Genomic DNA, 14,305 nt, shown 5'->3' with positions numbered 1-14,305 from the left:
ACCTAATTATATAGGATGCATCTTCTGTTTAAAACTTGTTTAGATGTGTTTTTAATAGATGTGTTTTCTATTTAAAATTTGTTTGAATGAATTTTTAATAGGGGTGTCTTTTGTTTTAAATTTATTTAGATGTGTCTTTAATAGATGTGTCTTTTCTGGATGTGAAAGAGCAGGAGAAAGCTCGTTCGAACGGTCGAATGGAGATGGCGGCGCAACTTCAATGGTTTCTAAAGATAATGAATCAGTGCAATGAGGGTGACCTGAGTCAGAAGCAACAACGGCGCTGAGCTGCGTTCTGAAGATGCGCATTTGCTCATGAACGGAAGCAGCAGCAGCGCTAATTGGTGTTGTCAGCGGCAACAGAATAGAATCAGAAAGAGGCTGTTCGATGGCACGGCCGTTGTGGGTGGAAGATGAAGATAAACTATGAAATGGTAAAAATTGGAGTTGGTAAAAAATCAACGATAATTCTTAAATTATAGTGAATTAGAGTTACTCTGGATAATTAGATGATTGTTTTTTGATATAATGGATTTTGGGATCAGCCAATAAAAATGGGCAAGAATTGACTGAACCTGCTTACCTAACGGGACTCCCCAACAAATGAAGGCAGCAAATATTTCCGTGAAAGAATGTGTCTGTTTCCAATTCTGTACGTGTTCACTGTTTCACCACACAAAAAATAAATAAATAAAAAGAGATATAATTGTATTATCCATTGGCCCATCAGTTTATAAATATCTGCTATATATTTTATATTATTTAATGTTATATAAGATGGACGAGATTAATCTCCAAAGTCTATATATAGTTACACACACTAAAAAAAATCACTCAGAGCTAGCTTTATGAGAAATTATCATTGAAAAATGGCTTAATATTAAAATATCATTTTTTTCATGCATGCTAAAGAGGAGAAGTTAAGCTAATAATATAAGCCTTGTTCAGTTTCAAACTGAAGATGGAAGAAGCTCCACAAAGGTGAAGTACACCACCTTCTTCAAACTTTCAATAACATAGTTTATATATATAAAGGTATAGGTATATATGATTGCTTTATGTTTCTTATTTTATCCATTACCCATTATCCTTTAACTAACTTTGCAACAAAAAATTGCTAGGTAGTATCTCCTAATTACAATTAGATTACAATGTTTTTCTCTTTTTTTTTCCCCTTTAAACTTGCTAGGTATAGCTTCTTATTGCAGTGAATTATTTTATTTTCTTTTTTTGTATATTACATGTTTGATGGATTGTTTTGTATTGTAAATCCATTATTTTTTTTTCTTTGGTATTATTTTTTTGCATGTTACATGTTTGATGAATTATTTTGTACTGTATTATATTTTCTTTTAGTATTTGATATTGCAATTTATTGTACAATTATTATTAGAAGAAAAAGAATAGATTCTATTAAAGATTATTGTAAAAAAGTCACCAAAAAAAAAAAAGATTATTGTAAAAAAATTAGATTAAGAAGAAGATAAATATGAAAAGTAGTATGTCTAATGATTCCAAATTGATGAAATAAATATGAAAAAAAAAAAAGAAAATGTTAACTGATTATGACCGATAGAGACTTTCAAAAAAAGTTTTTATTGCTATTGATGAGAATTCAAGAAAAAATTACAAAAATAGAAAATTAGTTATAAATATTTTATACCTACAAATACCTATATTGACTGATGAACTTGAATAACAACAAATATTATATTTAAATTTTTTTTCAAATTTAGAATAACACGCTTTTTTTTTGTTATTACAACTATGTGTTGTTTTTTATATTGAAACTAAGTATTTTATATTTTTCATTATATTCCATTACAATATAATTTAGTGAAAATATACCTGTGATATTTTACGGACAAAAAAACTGATATATTTCTATAATCAAGATTAAAAAAAAAGACAAAATAGAATAAAAATTATATATATGTAGAAAATAAGAGTTATTGGTTTTTTTATTTGTTTTTATTTTAGATATATCACTTTTAGGACTTTTATTTTCACAATCTTAACAAAATATTAAAAGACAAGATACAGAAATTAAATGAAAATATAAAATATTTTTACAAATTAAACAAATACTTATTTTAATTTTTTTTTCAGTTTTTATTTTTTTATAAAATTCTAAGAATAAAAAAATACTGAAAGGTAGAGAGTGATTTGAGTTGATAAGCAGGTATGCAGTTGTGAGTGGAGCAAACAAAGGAATTGGATTGGAGGTAGTAAGGCAATTGGCTTCAAATGGAGTGAAGGTTGTGTTGACTTCAAGAGATGAGAAGAGAGGCCTTCATGCTTTGGAAACCCTCAAAGATCTCTCTGATTTTGTGTTCTTTCACCAGCTTGATATTGCTGATCCTGCAAGTATTGCTTCTCTTGCAGATTTCATCAAATCCAAATTTGGCAAACTTGATATTCTGGTAACAATTTCGCTACCCTTTCACCACTTATAGTAAATATCATCAGTATTTTCTTAATAACCAACACGCTTTTCTTTAATTAAAAGTTGAATTACGTTAGTTTTGATAATTTTGCCAAACTTTTAATTAAATCTTTACACTTTTTTTTTTAATTGGATTCATACATTACTTTTAATTTTATAATCAGATTCTTTTTATTGTAAAAAATATTAAAATTAATTAAATATTTTTTCATAAATTAAAGATATTTAGAATTAAGAACATAGCATATATTTTTTGAAAAATTATTTTGTTAATTTTAATATTTTTAACATAAAATGACTTAATTACAGAATTAAAAATAATGTAAAAATTTAAATTAAAAAAAAGTATAAAAATTTAATTGTAAATTTAACAAAAAAGACTAACAGAATAAATAAACCTAAATTAAAACATAATCTGAATACAATATTAATTAAGAGTGTTTGGCATACGAATAATGTTATTGTTTTGGGTAAAACGGGGAAATAAATTTGATAGCTCTTTATTGTTGTGTAACTTAGGGGGGGAGGGGGGAGGAATATTCAACTCTATATTGGTAAACTTAAGTCATTTCCTTAATTAATATACTAATTATATTGGATTACTTCTCAAAGTTCTCATTTTGATGATGATTTGTAAGTGTTGCATTTTGTAGGTTAACAATGCAGGGGTTAATGGACTTGTAATTACAGACAACGATTTAATCCCTTCAGTAATATTGACACCCCAGGTAAGCATCTCTGAGCAGGGCTAAATATTTTATCTTCTAATATATAATGCTTACTAATTATGATTGACCTGTTCTTAATCTTCAGGATTTATCTGAAGAAGAACTAGAAAAAGCAAGGATTGAAACATATGAATTAGGCGAAGAATGTTTGCAAATAAATTATTATGGTTCTAAAAGAACGACTGAATCTCTTCTTCCCCTCCTCCAGTTATCTCATTCACCAACAATTGTGAACGTGTCATCTTCCTTGGGAATATTAGAGGTAAGGTATACCTGAACTTATTAAGAGAATTTTTTTTTGGGTGAAGAATAGAATTGAATAAAAAATAAAAAATTTTACTAAATTTATAATAAATATGTATATTACATATAATAATTTTTTGTTGGCTTTTTTAATTACAATTTTTTTGTTTTCAATATAGCATTACCCTTTTTCCTGAATCATTATAAAAATTAGGGTATCCATGGATTAGATTGGGCCGGAGTTTGTTAATGACTTTGTCATGTAATTATGCTATAGGAGGCTATCGCTACAAGGGAAAAAAAAAGTACAACTTTTTATGTCCACTAAAAATAATTATTTTAGTAGAGTAATTTTTTAGGTTATTATTAAAAATAGTTAAAAGTATTCTTTAGGGAAAACGAAAAACATTTAGTTAACATTTATTCACATTTTTGTTTGGTCATCAATAATCATCCAATGTCAATCGAACTGTTATTAAAAATGGTTATTTAACAATTATTTAACTGCAAGAAATATGTTAGAGAAATTTTATTTTTTGATTGACAAGTGACTATAAAAAATAGTAAACAACCATTTTTACAATTAATAGTAGTAAAAAAATATTTCACTAAATTAATTTTTTTTTTTTTTTACAAATAATGACCATAAAAATACTTATTTATGTTAAACACAGCGTATATCAAACAAATGGGGCAAAGGGATCTTAAGTGATGCCGAAAACCTTACTGAAGAGAGAGTGGATGTGGTGTTAAATGAGTTTATGAAAGATTTCAAAGAAGGGTCATTAAAAGACAAAGGCTGGCCTACGACTTTTGGTGCCTACACTCTCTCCAAAGCTGCTATGAATGCCTATACAAGAATTCTTGCCAAAATGTTCCCTACTTTTTGCATCAATTGTCTTTGTCCTGGTTATATTAAGACTGATATCACTGCAAATACTGGCTTTTATACGGTGGAAGAAGGTGCTGCTAATGTTGTGAGATTAGCATTACTTCCAAATGGTAGTCCTTCTGGTCTTTTTTATAACAGGAGTGAAGTGCATTCCTATTAAGTCATATACTATTCTGCATAGATGATCATTACTTCTCGTTCAAGACTTTCGACATGTAATAATTTACTCTTATGTGACATTGGGTAATGTTTATTTCGTTAATAAAGTAATAAATTATGATGTTATTTGCAATTTATAGAATCTAGTAAATAGATATGCACCTCTATGGATAACTAAGGTTTTTTTTAAAAAAAAAAATACTGAGCAAATATTTTTTTAGTTATAAAAATAAACTTTAAAAAAAATTTGCTCATATACAATGATTGTGATGACAAACAATTAGGATGTTAGAAATTTAGAATTTTTTTTTTTAACCAGAAAGAATTTATTTTAGTCATTTGTTTTGTCATTTAAACTAAACATGAGACTTATCCACTTTTTAAATTCTATTCATTATAACAAAAATCAAGAGAGATTTGTTTTCTATGTTTCAATATTGTTCTTGTGTATTATCCTGGAACAGAAATCAAACAAAACCTAAATTCTAAACTATAAATTCTCTTGATCAATCTTCAAATACGATCATAAGATATACACATAATATAAGCAAATAAAATATGCAGCTTTAAACAATAAAGAAATTGTGTGAAGATATTTCCTTACCCTCCACATATATATAATGGGAATTAGACGACATTTTTTACTATTTCTAAAACATAGATTCAAGATCTTTCAATTAAAATGTAAAATAATTATCATCTTCATTAATCTCACTGTTGTTACTATTACACACATTTTAATAAATAAAAAGAAGATTAATAGACACATTAATGCCTATTAATCCAGCGGTGAATATAATGGAAATGGAAATTTTTGTTTACAGCAAGATTAAAATGAATAATAACCTTCCCTTGCTTCAGTCAGATTCCACAGGCTCTGTGACTGGTGGTATACAATCTAGTTTGTATCGCACTACCTGCATCTCATATAATGCACATAACAAAATTCCCGTTTAGTGCAATGAAAAATATCGGACTAAAAAAGTGTAACAGCATGAAATGAATGAAGCAAAATTTGCATACCTTTTTAAAAAAGGTTGAGTACGTGTTGTCCCATATCAGCTTATAGCTTCCACCCATTAATGTGCAGAAGTTTCCCTAAAATTATATGGAGGAAAATCTAAGATGAGAACTTACATGTCAAATGCTTAGTAAAGTTTTTAAGTTGCTACAAGCATGAAAAACTCACTTGGTCAGACTCGTAGCGGCGGTACGGTAACATCAGCTGTGCCAAAACAATCAACCACCATGAAAGTCAGCAATGGCAAAAAAAAAAAAAAAAAAAAAAACATGTGGCTGGTGGTGGGCCCAATAGTTGAAGATGATAATGGCTGATTTAAGAATGACATGAGAAATGCTTTCTGGCAAAATCAATTGAAAACACAATGCAAAATTTCTTTGAAGAATAAGAATATCATTAATTCAATGATACAAGTAATTGGAGGGTACGGGATTCTCCATACAAGAGCAAAATTAATCAAAGTAAGAGCTTTCCGGGAAGGGTAGCTTTTCAATCACTCAACGTGTCCAATAGGTAAAGTCCTAAACTAGTAATCCTATTAAAGAAGATAATAAAACACTGCATTTTTTTTTTTTTTTGGTGTGTTTTGGGGGGAAGGGAACAAAACAGTGCATATATTAAAGCAGAATAACTTACAGTTTTGTCGCCAGAAGGACTTAAAAACTCCAAACTAAATCCAATATCCTGACAATAAATCACAGAAAACAGAAATTTCACCTCATACAGATGCAAGGAAAACATCATGAATTCTTCAAATACAAATGTTGTACTGTAGCAATACCATATTTATCTTGCCTTGTACTAATGAAAAATCCCATGCAATGTACGAGTTTACGGAGTCCACTGAGAGCAAAACCTAAGAAAAGACAAGTCTGATTCATTCAACTGAAACTGTCCAGTAACATGATATAAACAGGATTTTAAATTTTAAAATATAAAATCAAAAGAAAAAAAAAGAGATGCTACATGTTTATGTGGAAAAGAAAAATTGAATTGAATCACAAACTCAGTCACATGATTTCCCTTTCTTTCTAGCTTCTCAGTTGATAGCTACCCATGATAATGGCAACTCTGATCATTTTAGGATTTTTGTTCTTTTAGTAGATTTGTATTACTCTTGTCTAAGATTTCTACATATTGATAGAATTAGTCTTTCATCACTGTCTTTTCCTTATCTCCAATGAATACTACAAACTTTGACATGACCAAATATAGTTTCATATTCATCACTTTGTTTCAATTGTTCGTAATTTTATAGGTCTCCCTCAAATGCAACCTTTTAAAGCGCAAATGAATTCAATTAGATCACCACCAGATAATTATGCGGTTTTTTCACCTATTCACATCTGTATCAATATAATTTTAATTCCTACATTTCAAAAGGATGATCAGATGCAAAAAGAAAATAAGCAGCTCTCACAATTAAGGAAAAATAGAAATGAAGATATTTTGCAAGACTTGTAAATATACCTCATAAGTTTTGCCAGCTGGAACAGTTATCTCTTTGTAGTCATCATTTTTGCTGAAATTGAAAACCTTGAAAATTAACATCAAAATAGAGGAAATCATACATGAGTGCAAGCTTTAATATTTACCTTGCATCCAAAGCACCGGCAACCTCCGCTGAGATGAAGAAAGGTGCATTTGCAAAGACCTCACTGATAAAAACATGTTGGAGTTATTCAACAGTGACAAAAATTTCTGGTAGAGGCTAAAAGTTGAGAGTATCAAGTAATAGGAATTGCAACATGTGAACTGATGGCTAAGACAGCTGATAGTGCTGAACAACTTCAAATCACAATGCTTATTAATTACTCCCACTCTCTTGTAATGTTAGCACAAGTAACTATTTATAGGCACTGGTTCTAAAAGGAATAAAAGTAGGAGAGGCAAGGAGATATTTTGTACGAAACTTTGCAAAGATACATAGTAGTGGAGTAGGGGGAGAGGTGAGAGGTGTTTAGAGTGCTGAGGAAAGAATTTGGAGATATTGGATATAGAACAAGACTAGCAAACTCCTTATTCTCTTTATCAAAGTTATCAATATAGACAGAACAGGAGGTTCGCAACCCATTCTAGGTCAGATATTCATGCATTTCTTTTATATTATATATGCTAACATTCACCTTATACCAGCTTTTACAGATAGAGGACAGGTTTACTTTGATTTGGAAGTCCAATCCTCAATGAAAAGATAAAAGCACATTGAAATTCACTATCATTTTGCATGGGGAGAACACAGCCCAAATATCATCACTTTATAGATACTGATTTTTAAGTTTCCTCAGGTTAATCATACATTTAACAAGGTATTCCAAGATCATATAAATCACTAAGAAAGTTCAGATGAAATTGAACTGTCCTTCAATAAGAAAATTATTAAATGCAAACAAAATTATCAGAACAAATAGTTGTATTGTGGAAAACCACCATCAAATATACTAGCAGGCTGTAAATAATTTCCCTAAATTCTGAATGTCAACCAATATTATGTAATGTGGAACCAGAGTTAGGTATCACCAATTTAACAACACCACCATACACAAAATTATGAAACAGATAGTTATATTCTGGAAAACCATCAAATATAGGCCGTAAATTAATTTCAAAGTTTTCCATGAGAACAATATTATATTATTGCTAGTATTTTTGTCCGTAATAATATTACAGAATTCTAAATTTTTCAAAATAAATTATATCTCAATATTCAATTTTTATTTTATATCTCAATATTTAATTTTTATTATAAATTTAAAAATTAATAATATCTAACGTTGTTGTAATAAATATTAAAGATTTTATTAAATGAGAAAAAGAAAGGGATATGAGATTCGTGTTCTGCTCCAGCACCTCTTGTATAGTGAACGCTTTATGGGTTAGCATTGTCTTTGTTAGAAGCGCTTCCTGGATAAGCGCTTTCCAGTCAGGATACCAAAAAAAAACATATAGATGCCACTGGAAAAACAGAGGCATCTGAATAAATAGTTTGCAAAGAGTGCATTTCGTAATAAGTTTTAGAAATTGTAGCATATTAACTAAAAAGCCAAGAGAGATAAAGTGAGTGGAGAAGGGAGAGAGAACTCTTTAATTTTAGAGGAAAAGATTTTATTTCGATTGCAATGAGATAGAGTGCCATATGGCACATTTTGATTTTCAAATTAACAATATATAGTAGATTTCAATTTCAATTGTAATGAGAAAATATCATGTGATACATTTTAGTTGTCTAATTAGTAATTAGTGATAATATATAAGAAAAGATAAAATGAGTGGGGAAGGAAGAGACAAAGAAAAGGGAAGAGGGGGAAGGAGAGACCTCTTTAATTTTGGAGAGAAAGATTTCAATTCAATTGCAATGAGAGAGTGTCATGTGGCACATTTTTGTTATAAAGTTAGTAATATATAACGGATGTAACGATGGAATCAGATATAGGTATCACCAATTTAACACCATTAGAAAAAAGCCTTATCCCACTAGGTGGGGGAGGCCACATGGAACCAATTTAACACGAGTATAAACAACTATAAACAGATATTGCAGTATAAGAAATATGAACAGAAGCATTAAACCATTACAATACCTAATAAATTTCATGAACCTCTCAAACTCTCTGGTGTAGACTTCAACAGCTTCTTCCAGCAGAGCCAGCTGCTCCCTTTTTCTATTAACAATATCCAGATAAAGCAGGAGATGGAGAATTACCATGATGTCTAGTATTGTAAAATAATTACTAGAATATCACTTCTTCAATGGAATCAAACAAACAAAGCCCCTAAATCTCTCTACATACTAGGAGGATCTCCTTCCAAGTCCCGTGGATTATGATAGAGAAGCAAGATGTATGTTCTTAGCAAGATTTAAAAAACATAAAGTTTCAAAATCTTTGAACTCAGAGTTCTATGAATTCTAAGACATCACACCCTCCAAATCTCCATAACACTCAATCCTTTGTCTAATCAGTTATGTACTTATCAAAACATAACATATCATCAAATTGACAACTGAAACTCAATTAGCGGTGTTTGCTAGATTTAAGAAGCTGATCATATCTTTTATCTTTTTTTTTTAAAAAGGAAGTAACTAATAAAAAATCATTTGATAATTGCCACAAATTGATGCTAAATACAATCATAGCAAATCAATGAGCTTCATTCTCAACATCCAGGGTCAAGGTCTAATAACAAATACATCCTTCTCCTCCATTTGCCTTATGTCCTAACATACAATCTAGGGAATAGCAGGATGCCTTGACTGTGATCCAGGGATGATTATGCCCAGGAGCAGTTGGTGCAGCATTATTGTGTATATTGTGCATGTCTAAGTGTCTCCATCCAGCTATGCAGGGGAGTTTGTTGGGTTCATGGCCATTCCTTTAATGGTACTTCCATTTCCATAGTCTATCAATATGGTCCGCACTTGCCCTCAAGGGTTGGTTGCTGATAAATTCTGATCCAGGGTACTATTGAACTGCTCTGGTCTATATTTGGGTGGTTTCTCAAGTAAGATGCAGGATTTTATGGGTTTGCCATCTGGGGTTGGACTAATCACATTCACATTTTGACAATGGCAACAAGCCATTCTATTAGACTATTAGAAAGACCAAGCAATAAACTGACATTTGACACAATTCCCGGGTATTTCATATTCATAAAAAATTATATTTACATTTAACCCTTGAAGCTAGAAGACAGAACATTAAAACATAACCAATCTTGTTAAACAGCCATAGAACAGTGGTTTAAAACACAACCATAAAATTAACAATAAATTAACAAAGATGCAAGGTATCTTACAGTTTCGTGGCTCCATATCGTATCCATAATAATGAAAGAAAGAGTCGAATAGAAAGAATCATCGAAGTGAGGCTGTATAATGGTGGTCCATAGCGATGACGCTGCTCCTCCATGGGCCTACAATCACAAAAGAATTCACATATTATTGTTATTTATATTGTATGATGGCATGCATAATCGGGGATGAGAGTTTGAATATTTATTACCCATCATCATCGTTTATCTGCCTAACAAAATCAAGCAATACCTACAGCTCAAACAGAAAAGAAGATGTCTCAGAATACAAATAATACCCAAGTGAAGACAATGTGTACTCAGTCACAAAATTCAAATGACGATTTTCTCCGAATGTGTACATTTTGAACAGTACTAAACCCATTATTTGAAATCATTGAATAAGTCCATGTATCAGCCAAAAGTGCTAAAGTTAATTTAGGCTGACACTACGAGAAAATATAAGCATGTAGAATGAGGAGCAGAGGACAGGACAGCCACATATTAACAATCCACAGTAATTGTACCTGTGGAACTCCAACAAGATACTTCACAAGTGTTTTATAGACTCCGGTTGCAGAACCAAGCTGAGCCAACTGCCTTCTCCTGTGACACTTAAGTTGCTTTATATATCTCTTATTATTTCATGAACAAGAAGAGACATACAATTGTTAAGGCTCTCACCTATCCATTTGTTGTTTCCAAAGAAGAGCATATCGCTCTTGTATGCTACCACCAGAATTTACCAAAGCATCAACCTCTGCTTGCTTATTCCTCTCCGAGCGCTCCCGTTGCTGTCTGAGGAGTGTTCCTCGAAAGTCTTGAGGTAAATATGTCATAACTGCATATGAATTTAAGTGTGTGTTGAATAGGAATTTCAACAAACTAATGCAGAATCAAAATGAAAGAATGACCAGAAAGTAAAGTATGACCATGAAGCAATTCATAGAGCTTATCAAAACTAATTCTTTATAGAAAAGGATGCAAAAATGATTAATACATGACTTAAATAGATTATAAAACATAAAAACCAACAAAGTCCTTCACTTTGGAATTCACTTGTTTATATTATTCTACACAAATAAACCAGAAGTGAAACCAAAAGATCATTAATGTCATGAAATCACTTATCCAAGGACCTAGATCTTAAATTAACAATAAGGTCATCTTCCGCACCACTATTAGTGACACTGTCTTGCAGAGTTAGCTACCATAGGGTTCTATTCTAACTTTAGTTATAGCTGTTAACCCTAGCTGGCACCTTTTTAGTCCAATCTGTTTAGCTAACTCTTAGTTATGGCTCTCTTAAGTATCTCACTAACTCACTCTATTACTAGAGTAACTAAACCGATATGAGCTACTATTGACTGCTTTAATGCCATAGTTTAGCAGTATAACATCTAAAGCAACAAATTCAGCTTGCAAGCCCAGGAACGATGCAATAAGATAGTATCATCCTATTCCCTAATATATTACTCAGACAAAGAAAATATCTGCATTTATCATTTGCTGCTCCAATACTCTCTTTTTCTCAGGAAGAGAACACAGGTTCCAAATCGCCTTTTCCTTTAGCACACAGATTCATACTTGTCGAGACATCAACCATGGAAAATTAATAATAATAATCCTCACCCCACAGTTGGCTACATCATTATAATGTCTTGTTTTTTAATCAAGTGCGAAAATAATTGGAGGGCCGTGTTATGTAGTTGACAACCAACATAAAAAGCTTTATCGAATCTTTAAGGATACTGCTTTTTCAAATGGGCTAATTCTTCTTGGTGTTCTTGGCTTCTTCTAGAAGGTATATTACAGTTATAATAATTTTTCCATGCATTTCGTAAATCAAACAGAATTTCCCATCTCTCCTCACACTTGCTTACACACACACACACAACAGACCCAGTGTTGCTGCTTGATTTCCACTAAGACTAATAACATAAAAGGCATATATGAGAAAGAAAGCAGAATAAAGTATGCAACAAAAATACAGGGGCAATAAGAAGTATGTTAACCATTACAATTCAATACGAAAGCAAAGAGGTACCTGTGTTAAACACATGCTCAGAATTCTTTGCTTGGAAAGATTCCAAAAACTTCAAAGTACTATAAAGTTTATCTTTCAGCTGCCCAAGTATAACAGCATATTCTACTTCACTAGGTGAGGACGGCTGTTTCAGCTGGAAAAAAAAAAGCTGGTATCTAAGAATGCGCAAAATTTTTCACCTATGGTTGCTTCATATTAATTCATAGAAGCTAAAATATCAGTATGTAGATTATGCCGAAGGGAAGTTATAGAATGCCCCAGGCTCTGCATTCGTAAATTCACATATTGGTTTCAAAAAATCCAGTCAATCACATATAAAAGGTAAAGCGAAATAAAAAATGTATACATTACCGCCTCTGGCCAGTTAGGTTTATCAAGTAAAAAAATCGTCTCTTCAATGTATTCTCTATTCTTCCACATGTTCTCATCAATTTTATGTGGTGGTTGGCCATCTGCTTCTTTTATTAACATGCTTTCTCCTGAAATACTACAACCCTTGAATAACATTCTAAAGCAAAAAATATTTATACTCAAAGGCAACCCAAAGATTAAGGTGCCGCCACTATAAACAAGTTTTCTTTTCTTTCTTTCTATTTTTCCGCCTAAACAATCTTTAAGTATGAAAACTGATGTTAATTTTACATAACTCATAGTTGCTATAAAATTGATATCCGGATGCATAATTTCAATAAGGAGCACTAAGACATTCAGAATTTTTGCATGATCCTAATTTTCCTACAAGTTTCCAACAATGTGATTAAGTAAAAGTTGTATTATGTATATTCTCCAGCTAACTAGGCAAACATCTTTGAAAGCGCACCAAATGCAGATTAGAATCGCCCTTGGCGGTGTTTGCGAAATGAGGTTTTGAAAGTGAAGGAAAGGTTTTGAGAACTATAACTCTGAATTCCATTTTACATTCTAAACCAGTTCCTTCTCCTACTTCCACTTAAAAGCCATTTCCTTTCTCCTCCAAAATAAAATAAAACAACTAATCAATGCAGTTACTGCAAAGCAACTAGCTCTGCGATTCGGAATTAGCAGGAGATTAAGCAATAATAATAATAATTGAAAGAGCAAGTTAGTAACGAAACCTTGGGTAGGAGGATGCTGATGGAGCAAGTCATTGGAAATTGATCGAATCTCAGAAGAAAGGCGAGAGACATCGTCAGAAAGAGGTGGACAGGGGTATTTGTCGTAATAAGAAGCAAGATGAGCCCTAGTTATTGGTACCAAACCCTCCGTGGAAGCCATCGGAATCGGAGGTTGATCTGATCAGAAACCAGATCAGAGATCAGATCAGCGCTTTGTAGTTTCTTCTACGGTTCTATTTGCTGTGATAGTGTGATTGTTACGGAAGAAGGTAGTTTATTCTTTTGGAATATTCTGGTAACCAAAGACTAAGACGCAGCAGCGGTATGAGCAGTAGAACCGTCGTCAACGGTAAAATGGACTAGATTATGCTTATCTAGTTTGACCTCTTAATAATTAACTTCAAATTATTAGAAGTATCTTAATTTTAGATCAACAAATGACCTTGCAAATTATTATTAGTAATTGTTTTGGGATTAAGGCACGTGCTAAAATTATTATGTGAATTTTTTTATAAATTATTTTTTTAGTGTATTTATTAAAATAAAAAATTTTAAAAATTTTAATAATAATAATCTTAATAAAAAAATATTAAAAATTATTGTCTATCAGAATTTATTATTTTTAATCATTATTTAATTATTAATTTAAATTTTTTAATTTAATTTTTTTAATCTAATAATTAAATAACTTATTTTATTTTATATTTTTAAATATTAATAACTAATTAATGGCCAAAAACAAATTCGGATGGTAACAATTATTATTTTAATATTTGGCGGCATATCCATCTTAGCTAAAATTATTATTTTATTCTTAAACTCAATTTTTTTTTCAGTTGCCTTCTCTTTTTTAATATAATGATTATTAGTAAAACAAAATTAGTAAA

At 31.0% G+C, this 14,305-nt stretch overlaps 2 protein-coding genes across 2 annotated transcripts; one reads left to right on the top strand and one right to left on the bottom strand.

The window, feature by feature from the left end:
* The first annotated feature begins 664 nt into the window (after positions 1 to 664).
* LOC148573006 (short-chain dehydrogenase/reductase 1-like) lies at positions 665 to 4,601 on the top strand. The gene is made up of 5 exons (XM_088504767.1): positions 665 to 981; positions 2,183 to 2,423; positions 3,100 to 3,174; positions 3,260 to 3,436; positions 4,092 to 4,601. Exons 1-5 carry the CDS (start codon positions 962 to 964, stop codon positions 4,467 to 4,469), a joined length of 891 nt encoding a protein of 296 aa, XP_088360893.1. The 5' UTR covers positions 665 to 961; the 3' UTR covers positions 4,470 to 4,601.
* A 449-nt stretch (positions 4,602 to 5,050) lies between these two features.
* Positions 5,051 to 13,850, bottom strand: LOC107624827 (retinal-binding protein). The gene is made up of 15 exons (XM_016327293.3): positions 13,419 to 13,850; positions 12,676 to 12,803; positions 12,325 to 12,457; positions 10,962 to 11,118; positions 10,805 to 10,883; positions 10,490 to 10,530; positions 10,284 to 10,400; positions 9,071 to 9,151; positions 7,085 to 7,147; positions 6,960 to 7,011; positions 6,271 to 6,345; positions 6,126 to 6,173; positions 5,658 to 5,693; positions 5,492 to 5,566; positions 5,051 to 5,385 (listed from the first exon to the last, which is right to left on the bottom strand). Exons 1-15 carry the CDS (start codon positions 13,576 to 13,578, stop codon positions 5,326 to 5,328), a joined length of 1,305 nt encoding a protein of 434 aa, XP_016182779.1. The 5' UTR covers positions 13,579 to 13,850; the 3' UTR covers positions 5,051 to 5,325.
* Positions 13,851 to 14,305: the final 455 nt, after the last annotated feature.

Source organism: Arachis ipaensis, chromosome B2, assembly GCF_059453495.1.
Source record: "Arachis ipaensis isolate K30076 ecotype BB chromosome B2, ASM5945349v1, whole genome shotgun sequence".
Lineage (NCBI taxonomy): Eukaryota > Viridiplantae > Streptophyta > Magnoliopsida > Fabales > Fabaceae > Arachis > Arachis ipaensis.
This window is presented reverse-complemented; position numbering and strand designations above follow the sequence as displayed.